This window comes from Halyomorpha halys, unplaced genomic scaffold, assembly GCF_000696795.3.
Source record: "Halyomorpha halys isolate HHAL.00 unplaced genomic scaffold, Hhal_1.1 Scaffold772.1, whole genome shotgun sequence".
Lineage (NCBI taxonomy): Eukaryota > Metazoa > Arthropoda > Insecta > Hemiptera > Pentatomidae > Halyomorpha > Halyomorpha halys.
In genome coordinates this window covers 88,954-102,199 of record NW_027112238.1, presented here as the reverse complement: position 1 = coordinate 102,199, position 13,246 = coordinate 88,954, and the positions used below count along the sequence as shown (strand labels likewise).

Genomic DNA, 13,246 nt, shown 5'->3' with positions numbered 1-13,246 from the left:
ATTAATGCATGGGCGTTTAACTGTGATTTAAACCTGAGTGCTAAAAAAACCAAGGCCATACTTATTGGTTCCAAGAGCCTCCTTTATTTCCTCCCTTACTATCCTCTACTCTTCCTTAACAACCAACCGATTCACTTCTATCCTACAATAAAATACCTTGGAGTCTATCTGAGAGAGAGGGCTATCTGCAGGACTAGAGTCATGAACTGCTTTGTAAGATTCATCTTTGGGTTTCCAAGGCACTCTTAAGTCTCCCGCTGGTATACCGAGATGAAGTGGCTCTATCCTACCTCCCAAAGGCAATACCTCTTTGGTGTTTTCCTATTCCAAGTTCTCAAAATCAAAAAACCTACCTATATTCTTGATCTCTTTTCTCTTCGTTCATCCATCCACTCATTAAACACCAGATCTCGACCGATTTATTTATATTTATCCTTCTATAGAACTGCCTTCTTCAGCAAATCCTTCGTCATACGTGCAACCTCCTTCTGAAATTGTCTTCTCATCTCCATTCACCAGTCCTCATCCATTCTTTCCATTAAACAACACCTATTCCTTCACTTATTTTATAACCAAACCTCCGCATCATTGTAATCAAATAAATAGGCATATATTGATTAACATTATAAATAGTAGTTAAGCCAATATCACAATGTAATTTCATTTTGCTTACTAAAAACTTGTAAATGCTAGCCAGACAAAAATCATAATGTATGAACCGTGTATTTATTCTTAGGGGACATATGTCCTAGAATACTATTTTTTCATTTCAAATTATCCACTTTACTCTCAACGGTATGTTTTAATCCTCCAACCGTTCGGCCCGCAGGCCATTATCAACCTCAATTATTGACTAGTCACATTTCTTTTAAAAAACATGTTTCATTTGCAGGCTAACTTCCCTGGTTTTATTTTCCCTTTTTTACTAAATACATCAACAATACTAACTTGATGTGTTTAGTAAAAAAAAGGAAAAACATTTTTATTTTAAAGAATAGTTTTTGTTTTGAGAATGTATGTTTTATTATATGACATGAGCAGTTAGTCTGCAAATGAAAGATATTTTCTAATGAATTGTGACTAGTCAATAATTGTTATTGCCTCCCTGGTAATAGCCTACGGGCTGAAACATTACAGGATTAAATTAAAATGTTGAGAGTAAATCGGATCATTTGTATTTGGTATATTTGTAAAGTTTTGGAGTGTTATTCTAAGGTTTTTGTGATGGTATTATTGTTGTTGCAATGTTAATATTAAGGGTATTCATGATCTTTAGTTTAACGTGTTAAAGTGTGTTAAATGGAAAAACTTTTGTTAAATAGAGAAATATTACCTTCTTTTTAGCATGTTAAAATGATATAACACATAATGGTTGAGAGTCTGTTAGTAGGTCTATTAAATGGAGAATGACGTCATGCAACAGACCAGCTGAGCTCGTCATCATTTTGTTTGTTGTGTTAAGTTACTTGTTTGTTGTTAATATTTTGATTGTATTAGTATTGTTTAGGATGGTTTTAAAACTAATAAAGCAATGGATGGCAATAATAATAGTGTAATGACAGTTGTCAATTAGCTCATCTTGATTCTCTTCCTCACCAGTTAAAATATCAACAAGGCACTCAGTGGCCAAACTTTAGGCAACTTTCTTCCACTTTTTACTCAATTTAGGCTTGTTGTAATAAATTTCTTTAATTAAAACCTAAAAATAAACGATACCATAAAGTTTGGGAAGGAAAGATTATAAAACACGTTTCTCAGAAAATCCGCTAGCAGCTCTCTGCATTTAACATTTAACATGACTTTGAATAGGGCTGCTCACAATCCTAAACTTATAAAATTTAACATAGTAAAACATTTTACATTTAAAACATCATGAATACCCCTCATATTGTAAATTTTAGATGTTTCTAAAATACCAAATCATATATAAAAAAATTATAATGTACAAAGACTATAGGGTAAAAATGAGTTAATTTTTCTTTTCAAATACAAATTACTAGGGTTTCTCTTTTCTTTTTTTTTTCTCTTTTTTAATTTGATAGATATTAGGATGGTGAACATAAGTCAAAAAAGGAGAAAAATATGCTTAAACGCCTCCAAATTGCTTAGAAGAATATTCATAAAGGGTTTGTTTGTTTGTTTTTGTTGTGGCGTAAAACATCATTGGTCATAAATGTCATTCATGTCTTATTTAATTTTGCTTACATATGTTTAATTTTTATTAATTTATCTTTTTTTTTTTGCCTGTTCATTGTTATATTTGTGTCAGTAAACCTTTGGATTTTAAAAACTGAAATACTAATTTTAGTATTTAAGTATTAGTAATACTAGTTTTTTCATCTCTGAGGGTTTTTGAAATATTTGGGTTTAATCCTAAGCTATTGAGGTGTGATGTGAAATATGGGTATTCTTGGAAAATATGGCTAATTGTCAAATTTTTGTTGCAATACTGGCAGTTCAGAGGCGTTGGTTTTGAGATAAGATAGGATTGAGTGAGCCTCGTGTGACCTATTCTCAGCCTGGTCAGTATGAGCTCTCTACAACATTTGCGGCTGGAGGTACATAAGGGCTTGACGTCATTTTTAATAATTTTTAGTTTATTCCTTGAGCTTTCATTCCACAAAGTTGCCATTTATCTCTGATTTCATTTTTGAGAGTTTTGCTCATTTCCGATGGAGTTAAAATTCCTTTATCCTATTCCGGAATCGCGAGTGCTCTTCTTGCAGCGTGATCGGCCAGTTCATTTCCTGTGATTTCTACATATCTTGGAACACAGATAAATGTAACTGACATACCCAGATTATAAATTCATAAAGAGTACAAATGAGTTAGCTGGAGAAAAACAAGATAATGTGACAACTTTGCTAGTAGTATAGAACTCCAATGGGGGTCTTGATCGAAAAAAAAAAAAGTGGCTAATAAATTCTAGTTGTGAGTCTTAAATCTTGTTTCATTTCAACTATTAGCATATATAGCTACCTAATTGAGTACCCTTAAAACACAAAGATACCTCATTCTTCCCTTACGTACCTGAAACGTTGAAACATCATCCCATTTTTTGACATAATTTTTTTATTTAAAAACTACACCAGTTTCTACATCACAAAAAGAACTTATAGCTATTATAAATGATTTATTTTATATTGTACATTTCAGGTTATGTCTCCAATGAGTGGAGAATCAGGAATGCCAGGGATATTCTTCAGTTACGAATTATCGGCATTGATGGTCAAAGTTACTGATAAAGATGTGTAAGTAATTTTATATAGTTTGAGTTATATATTACATTAATACTGCATTAGCATTAGGGCTTAGTTATATTTACCTTTTACTACCTTCATCTTTTTTCGCGTTACCCTGCAGAACCTTGTAGGAAGGTGTTCATCCTAGACTGCCAGTTTTTGTGGTCTCTTGCTGTTTCTGGCTTTAAGATTTTCACCTCTCCTGTTACACAGAAGGTCAATCTATTCCAGTCTTGAGGTCTTCTACAATCAGGGACTTAGTCCATGGTCTTTATTATGCCTCAGTGATCTTCTATCCTGATGACATGGTCAAACAACTTCAGCTGGTGAGCCTCTAGGACCTCTCCTTCATCGCTAGGACTCCCAGTTCTTCCCAGATTCTGTTGTTAGGGATGCAGTCCCTTCTTGTTCTGCTAATAATCCTGAGGACCCTCATTTCTGTTGTTTTTAACCTACTTTCTTGTGTCTCTGTCATTATCCAGCTTTCAGCTCCATATAAGAGTACAGGCAAGTACTCCATCTTAAAGATGTGTAGCTTCCCATTTTTCTCTTTCCAGTCACCATATTGCAGATCTAGTAGTTAACCAAGTTAGCCTTACTTATCCTGCGTAGCACTTCTGCATCCTCTTTCCCTGACTGGTTAAAAACTGTCCCAAGGTCTACCTCTTCTATAGTACTGTTAAACATCTTTCTGTACTTTTCCTACCTGTATGATCTTACTCTTGTTAGAACTGTTAAGCTTGCCTTTTCTACAGAGCTCTTCGTTTCATTCTGTTACAGCTTGCTGCAACTTCTCTACGGAGTTCACAGTTTCTTGAAATGTCATTATCTTTTAGTGCCTCCCATATTTCGTTCCATGGGACAGTCAAATGCTGTTTGAAGATCTAGGCAGGCGATGTAAATATTTTTTATCTCTACCCCAGGTTTGTCGCAACATATTGTGGAGAGAATATGTTACCTTGTGTTTGTCATCCTGGTTGGAAATCCAGCTTGCTCCTCTCCTATGAGCGGTTCTACCAGAGGTCTCAGTCTATTTTCAAGGATGGCCTAAACAATTTGTACACCCCTGGGGTGGCATAAGGGTCTATAGTTGGAACATTCAGCTTGACTACCTTTCTTATGTGTGGGAATTATTACATTATATTCCCATTCTTAAGCAATCCTCTCCTCTCATCTCAAGCCTTATTTAAATTATATGATTGATTTTGTTTCATATAGAAATGACTAGCCAAAGGTTTATTTAAAAATATAATTTAATAATATAATAATATAAAAAATATATAATTTAAAGGAGATGATCGAGGCTGTGGTCAAGAAGAAAAAATAGTTTTAGCTATTGATTGATTGGCGAAGTTTTGACCCACAATTTAGGTCTTCATCAGGGCTGTTGTGGTCGATGTAGATGTTAATAATGGAGCATTGATTCCATTGTTTACATCTTCATCCATGGAACATGCCAAGCAGTATGTGTAATGGATAAAAAATATATATTAGTTTATATATAAGAGGATGGTCAGGGTTGCGGTCAAAAGTGAAACAAAAATAGTTTACAACTATTTTTGTTTCACTTTTGACCGCAACCCTGACCATCCTCTTATATATCAATTTTTACGGTCAACTATATATACATATATACTATATTAGTTTATATTCTTCCAAAGTGTTTAATTTAATCTATTATTTATTAATTTTAATCAACTTGTTTCAGGCCTATTTCCCATTTGGTAACAGACTTATGCAGTATTGTCGGTGGAGTTTGGATCGTTGCAATGTTCATCGATTCGATATGTTATAGATCTGCGAAATTTTTAGAGAAAATTGATTTAGGAAAAGCGAGCTGATTCCGTCACTTATTTAAGAGACTGATTTATATGTATTACTACATCACACTGTGTTAACTTTTTAGGTAGACAAATTTTGTTTTATGTTTTGTAGATTAATAATAAATAGATTACAAAATTTAATGAAGAACCCAAAGGCTCAGTATCGATACATTAAAAATCATAACCTTCATACCATCTTCTTTCTTGAAGGGAGTTTATTTTCTTTTTTGTTTACTCTATTCTTGGTCATTTAAGGCATATTGTTTATTTTATTTTTTTACCATCCCCTGCCTGATCATTTCTTAGAGGGTTATCTATCCTAACCATGGAAGGTGGTCAAGTTTTCATTACGTGGGACCTCCACAGAATAAAAGTCAACCCCCCAGATCGGATTTAAACTGCAGTTACGAGGTTGTTGAGACCTATGCCTCAACTCCCTCGGTCACAAACAACCCTAACCAGAATGGGAATGTCGAGCTTTCATTCCATGTGGCTGCCATGAAATAAAAGTCAACCTGCCCAGACCAGAATTGAATTGGTGTCCTTTCTATTACTGGGTTGCTAAGGTGTCGACTTAGTCCTCTAGCCTACAGTGGCCTCATCAGTAATTGAAGTAAAGATTTTTCGAATAATTTACCATATCTGTATTAGTGTATACTGTACTGTTATGTATATGCTGTCCCCTTCCATATGGGAAACATGGTACAATGCAAGCAAGTACTCACTGATGCAGCTTGAAAGTGTTGAAACTATTGATGTTATTATTTTAGAATTTTACACTTTTTTGGCTGTTCCAAGAAATATGCACCCACTTTGATCACTGGGTTCGGCTCAAATTTTGAACTTTATTTTTAAAACTTTCTAACGATACACACTGCTGAGGAGAGCTGCTTTCTTTTATTTTTTCAGCATTTCAGTAATTCAGGCAGCTTGAAATTCTCGACTGAGCTGAAGTACTATAAAGTTGCTGCTCAAGTCTATAAAGTTACCGAAGTTCTTGATATTTAACAACATATTCTGAAACTATTTTATTGATATTGTCGTCAGTTGAACCAGCAATATCAACCAAATATCCACTTCTTTGGACAGAACAATACAGCTTATTGCTTACGCTGATGATATTGACATTGCTGGACACTCTTTCCAAGCTGTCTCTGATGGATTTATGAAATTAGCTGAAGCAGCAACAAAAATGGGGCTTGAACTGAATGCAGAAAAGACCAAATACATAGTCTCATAGGAAATCCCCAGGCCTGGTGAAGAAATCAGGATTGGAGGATATACTTTTGGAAAAATCCCCGAGTTTGTGTATCTTGGATCACTCATAACCTAAGACAATGTTGTGGACTCGGAAATTAAACGAAGAGTCCTATGTACCAACCGTTGTTATTATAGCCTCAATCCTTATTTTGGGAGCCGTGCCTTGTCTGGGCACCAAGATTTTTTTGTATAAAATAATTATTCAGCCAATTCTTCTATATGGCTTGGAAACGTGGTCTATCTCCAAGGCTGGAGCACAACTTAATGGTCTTGGAGAGGAAGATTCTCCGTAATGTATTTGGAGCTGACAAGGTTGACCAGATATGGAGACGTCAAACAAACCAGGAGCTCAAATTCTTATATAAGGCTCCAGACGTTGTCCAGTTTGTGAGGCTCAGTAGATTGAGGTGGGCAGGGCATGTTGCTCGGATGGCTGAGAGTGATCGGCCAAGGAAAATAGTGATCGAGGTACTACATCATGCCTTCGATGGAGTGATGGTGTGAGTGGTGATGCCAGGACCATGATGGGATTGAGGAACTGGATGGCGGCCGCACAAAATCGTAATGATTCGTGGAGGTTGATGCAGGAGGCCAGGACTCGACATCGAGTTGTAGAGCCGAACTAATAATAATAATAATAATCTGCTTCTTACTTTTTGGTTTATTGTTATTATTACTTTCCTAGCTAGCTTACTTAGTTAAATAAATTTGTTCATGTTAGAACTGTGAAAATTGAAGAATAAGCTTAACTTATTATTTTTTTCTTCTCCCTCTCCAACTTCTTACATTAACAGTCTACTACATCCTTACCATTATAGATATAATAGTTTAGTTTTAAAATTAAGCTTTTTTATAATAGTGTTTGTATAGTTGAAACCAATAACTAATATTGCCATGGATACGACCCTTATTCATGAATGAACCATTGATAACTAATATTGCCATGGATACGACCCTTATTCATGAATGAACCATTGATAAATAAATATCGTATCCATGACAATTTTAACTATTAGTTTCAACTATAGATAATTTTTGCTCAACTCCGATCCTAATTAAATTGAACTCTTATTTACAGGTTTACTTGGTTTGCGACACTATTCTTTTGTAACCGATGCAATATTGTATGAACCAGTTTAAGAACTATTTGTTCGGTGATAGGTATAAAATATAGGTTATTCGAAACACATATATGGAAATACTTTGTAATGAAATATTTATTCTAAGAGTTAGTTCAAACTTTTTTCTTGTTGGCAAAAGATTATTTAGTTTTGCACAATTAATACATTTATATTTTTCTATGCGATAATTTCATTTAAAGCAATGATTATATATTTTTTTTTTTTTTTAATTGGATGTTATTGCTTTTATTTAAACTTTTTTTTTTTTTGTTATATTCAGAACCTAGATTTTCCTTGACAGTTATATTTTCCTTTAAGGTCCGAAATAAAAACATTATTTCGATAAAATATAGCAGAGCTGGGTGCAAAAATTAGCTATAGTTAAAACTAATTGCCATGGATACGACCCTTATTCATGAATGAACCATTGATAAATAAATATCGTATCCATGGCAATATTAGCTATAGTTGAAACTAATAGCTAATATTGCCATGGATACGACCCTTATTCATGAATGAACCATTGATAAATAAATATCGTATCCATGGCAATTTCAGTTATTAGTTTCAAATATACCTAATTTTTACCCATCTCTGCATTATATATATGTATACATCTGATCTAAAGAAAAACACAATAATTAAATAAAGTATATTTTAAAAACAATTAAAATCAAATGATTACATGTTAATTGATTTGCTACTCCTTTATTTCAGCTAACAATGTAACCTTCACTTGTGATAAGAAATTATAACATCACCAATTATGAATAAAAACTAGGTTTTATTAAATAGAACAAAAGTATAACTTTAATGCCTTTGGCCATATCCTAAGAATCTAGCAATGAATGTAAAAAAACAAAAACAAAAAAAGTGAAATTTAATTGTTTAAATAATTAGGGCAACAGGAACGGCAATACAATCAATTGTAAGAGGGTTTAGAAGATTGGTAAAAATATCCCAGAAACATCCACCATTTAATTTCCTTTTTATAAGGAAACAAAATATTAAATCTCTAACTCAAATTGATATTTTTATTATGCTTTCGTATCAAAATTATTAAAACATGTCACGTTCTTTTATTCTACTTCTTCAGTTGAACTTGGCAAATTGAGACTGAAACATTCCTTTTCATTCCCGTCATTCACTTTTTATTTCTCCGTTTTGTATGATAATATTATATCATTGATCTATTCAAACTAAGCCATGTTTTAGTTATTTATTTGAACATTATTATCATTTTAGTAGATTACAACCATCCAGTTCTGTTCGTGTGAGGAATAAACCATTTGTGGGTCTGTGAGATATGTATTGAATAATAACGTACCAACTATGTTTACTAGTTAGTGGAAGTTGGACAAATAGAAATTAACTATCATTCTCAGGTTTGAAACAACTGTTGTTAATATTAAAATCGAAACAAGACTTAGAACTTTGTGAACTCTATTATAACAACAAAATTTCGAACTATTCTACTGATAAAACTAGTCAACAATTTTAGCATTTGATATTGTCTCTAAATATGACAATTACATCGTTTTTTTTATTATAATTACGGATTTATTGGTTCGTTTTAAATATATAATATTTTCAATGTTAATACGACTTTTTATGTGGAAACATTTAATTCTTGTTTTTTTTTTCCAATTAAGTTAGAAAATTGAATTTTGTGAATGTGATTTAATTATTTTATTTAGCACTTTAAACTTGAATTAAATTAAGTTACTATATTTTGTGTAATTGTTGAAAATAGCTGTAGATAAAAAAATATTAAAGTTCTATAAGTTAATTGAATAGAAGCCAATATATGAACAAATATTTTAACTGGACCACAGAATTTTAGTTAAAACCCATGTGCCTTGCCGGTATGAGGTAGGACATACAACACTGAAACCCATGGATCTATTTTTAAAAAATTAGGAGATTTACATAAAATAACCTAGACCACTTGAGTATTTTAAAAAAGAGACAGGCTAGAAATTTGCTGATCCTAAATTAAAATCTGTGGACTTGGTCCGCCTAAAATATCCATTCGTATATGGCCAGCTATTCATGAAATAATTTATATCATCCAATTTGAAGTGTAATTGTAATTATTATAAATTTATTTTACACAGTTATACTACAAATCTATTTTAAATCTTTTTTTTTTTTTTATTATATAGTATTATATTATATGTTTGTTTGTATCATCTTGTCTTCCAAAAAAGTTATTTAAGAAACTAAATAAGAAGAAGATAGAGAAAGATGTAGGTCGTTATTTAAAAAAAAAAATTGTGAAAAGTATGAATTATACTTAAGCTCAAAAAGACATCACAACAATAAACATCACGATGAAACATTAGTGTTTAAAAGTTTTAAGTGGAACTTATACTTACTGTAAATTTTTGATACAGACAATCTACCAAAATCACGATTCCTCCTACAATAAATAAAATAATAAGCTGATTTGGTTGTCGATGAATCTCAGTTACACTCCTTCATATAAAAGTAATTTCTTTGATGTTATAAATCTATTTAATGCATTTGAAAGCTACCAACTGTTCCCAAACTGCAGTTCCTAAATCGGATGCATTTTTTAAATACCAAAGAAAGATAAATAAATGTGCATCACTTATTCTAATTTTAACTTTTAACTGAATTTTATAAAATTAAGAGATTATTTGTGTTATTTTTTAAATTCTTTTGTTAACAATATTACATAAAAACGGAATAAATTAGTTGGCTGATATAAAATGTAGTAATGTTGGGAAACTGAAATGACCTGAATTTTTTCTGTTAATATATGTACAAGTACATATCTACATTAGCACATTCTCTTTTACCAAATCAAATGATTTATACAATAGATATTATGTATTCATAATTCGAACAAAATATACTATGAACACTTCCCATAGGAATTAGATTACCCGATATAAAACTGTAAAAATTTCCACTTTTCTACGAATCGAGAAGCTAAAAATGTCCTTTACACATGTACACTTTTATGTGAGAACAAAAATGTTATTTCATACTGAGTTTTCTAAAAAAAAAGTAACTTTTATTTATTTTTTTATGCCAGTTCGGATTATTGGAGTGTTTAGAATACTACCGTTCATACTACCGAAATTACAATGTATACAACATAGATTTGGTTTAAATTTAAATTTAATTATTTTTCAAAAATTGATCAGTTGATGGAAAGCCAAAGTATTGTAATTAAAAATTAAAAAACGCATACATGACATCACTAATTTAAAATACAAAATGGTCAATGGACTTTGATTGAAATTAAAAATCAGCTAACTTAAAACTCCAACTATGGATATGTTAGGTGTCGAAATAGTTTTTGTAAATTTACTTAAATTGCAGATGTTTGGTAGCTCACTGTTGGTATAATGTCATTGTGTATAAGAGTGATAGTTATCATACCTACTTCTTTGGCTGCATATTCTTGTTTAATAAAAATATATATTTTTTTATTTTATTACTTTTTTACACTTTTGTAAATATTTTAACTACAAAAAATAGTATTATTAGTTCTTTGGCTATTATTTACATCTGTTTTTTTTTAATTCTCTATGTATCTTAAAACCCTCCATATATAAGTAAGCTAATGTATGATCAGTAAATATATGGATTTGTTGTTATTTTGTTTATAATTTCATAACCTTCATTCTTATCCCAGCAGAATCATTTTTCTATGTGACAGGTATCTCATGAGTGATACTCCCACATCAGTTTCTGTCGATCTATTTTGAACGATTCATGGGTAACATTTACACATTATTTTATAGTCATTCTTGAAATAATAATTGAAAAAAAAAAAATTGTGAAGTAGAATCATAGATCTGAACATGGGATGTGAATTCTGAAATGTAAAGAAATAATGTGAGATGGTTGGGGGTGCGGTCAGTAAATTACAAATAAATTGAAAGAACTTATTAAAATTTAAACAGAATGATACAAGTAAATAATTATACAGAATAAAAATAAAGTGATGAAAGAAGTGGAAAATAAAATGTTTATATAGGTAATTAAATATGTAAGTAGAATAACATAATTAAGGACAATACATTTTTTTAAAGTTATATAATACAAAGAAATAAATTTCTTTGCATTATATAAGTTTAAAAAAATTGTTCTGAAACTGATGAGAAATAATTTCATATTAAAATGAACTAGTAAGTGAATGTTTTTTTTTTTTTTTTATCAAATGATTCTCAGATAATGATTTATATTAGAACAGTCGATAGTGCTATTAACTATTGCCCATCCCCAGTTTCAAATATTTGGGGAGATAAGGATTATTTATTTAAATCAAAGGTTTCTACAGCTAAGCCATATATTAGTCTATATATTTATTAAATAAATATTTATTAAAGAGTTTATACATTTTTACAGCCATGTAAGTTAATAAATTTACAATATATACATTAACACAATGTCTTAAGAAACCTGTTATAAGTCGTAACAGATGTTTTAGCTACTTTGGTGCAAAATTGTTGGTCCGTTCCGGCAACTATTGATAGAGGTGAGATATAGCCAGGTTTGCTAGGATCGAAAATATCTTTACCAATGCTCTTTAGAAACTCATGCCTTTCTTTTAGTTTGCTTTGTCGGCAGAGGAGTGTGCCTGGCTGCGAAACTAATTGTCTATGAGTGATACCCATTGTGTTATGCAAATAGTCGAATCTCTCCACAAGGTTAGTTCTGTCTGTAAGAAAAACAATACTTATTAGTTGATTTTATATAATTCCAATAAATTTTAATGTAATCGCTAATTTTCAGTAAAAAATTCATAGACAGCATTCAAGTAATCCTATTTACTTAACCGAGGTGAATTTTCATGTAATTTCATTTCCAAACTATTCAGAAACAACTTACACTTAAGTTTCAAACTTTACGACTAAACTGTAAGTGGATTATGTTGGACACTTAAGTGTACTCTGAGGTTATTACTTACCAATGTTAAAAAAAAAATTATAACCCAAAAAATGCAAACAGATACTTACTATATATTAATAAAGGGGCCATTTATTAATATAGACTTTTTAAATTTTCCACATAGATGAAAAATTCACTTTCTTGAGTTATTCCCTTTACTTACTTCAGTTCTGTCTATGAATTTGACCTTAAGTCTCATATAAAATGGTTGTTTTTTTTAAAAAATTTAAATAGAGAAACTAGAGTAGTAAATAAGTTTGAATAGGTTGGTAGAAATATTAAAAGAAAACTTCTCTTTAAAGATTCTTACTTATGGTATAAATTTTAGGTTTTTGTAGGATGAGTTCTTTTACTTCCTTAGATTCAAAACCCATTTCTTCTTTCACAGCAAAGTAGTTTTCCTAGAATTGAATATTTAATACAATTTAGAAAATATGTTCAATAAAAATAATTGAGGCATGGAAATGGAAAAGGCTTTAAGTGATAGAAATATGAAAAATGAGATTTTGACTGGATAACGATGAAGAAACCAGCACCATCGACTGGTAACCACTGCAAGTTCCTATCTTGAACGGTTTAGTTTCAAGAGCTGTAATTTTTTCATGATTTCAGAACAAAATTTGTGGCCAGCCACCTGTTCTTTACATTTTTCTCAAAATTAGTTTTTTGGCACACACAACCTTTCTTTTCCATTTCCACCCCTCAATTGACAATCTTTTTTCCTGAAATATTTATATTACTAATTAGTATAACTATAATTGGGATATGTATTACAATAATAGTGAATATGTATTCACAAATAGGATGTGAAATCCAATTAGACTAAGGCTCTCAAAAATATAAACATATAGTTGATTCTTAATGCAAATAT

At 31.1% G+C, this 13,246-nt stretch overlaps 2 protein-coding genes across 2 annotated transcripts in view; one reads left to right on the top strand and one right to left on the bottom strand.

Annotated features, from left to right (window-relative positions):
• The window catches only part of LOC106686070 (endoplasmic reticulum-Golgi intermediate compartment protein 3), a 29,622-nt gene extending 18,544 nt beyond the window's left edge, over nt 1-11,078 (top strand). Inside the window, exons 10-12 of the mRNA XM_067050205.1 lie at nt 3,157-3,251; nt 4,951-5,148; nt 7,404-11,078. Of these exons, the coding sequence (XP_066906306.1) occupies nt 3,157-3,251; nt 4,951-5,083 (228 nt within the window). The 3' untranslated portion in view covers nt 5,084-5,148; nt 7,404-11,078. The remainder of the gene's footprint in view (nt 1-3,156; nt 3,252-4,950; nt 5,149-7,403) is intronic.
• Nucleotides 11,079-11,774: 696 nt separating this feature from the next.
• mTerf3 (mitochondrial transcription termination factor 3) overlaps nt 11,775-13,246 on the bottom strand; it is a gene marked incomplete in the record, with an annotated part of 7,755 nt that continues 6,283 nt past the window's right edge. The window contains 2 exon segments of the mRNA XM_067050200.1: nt 11,775-12,145; nt 12,686-12,776. Coding sequence (XP_066906301.1) covers nt 11,865-12,145; nt 12,686-12,776 — 372 coding nt within the window.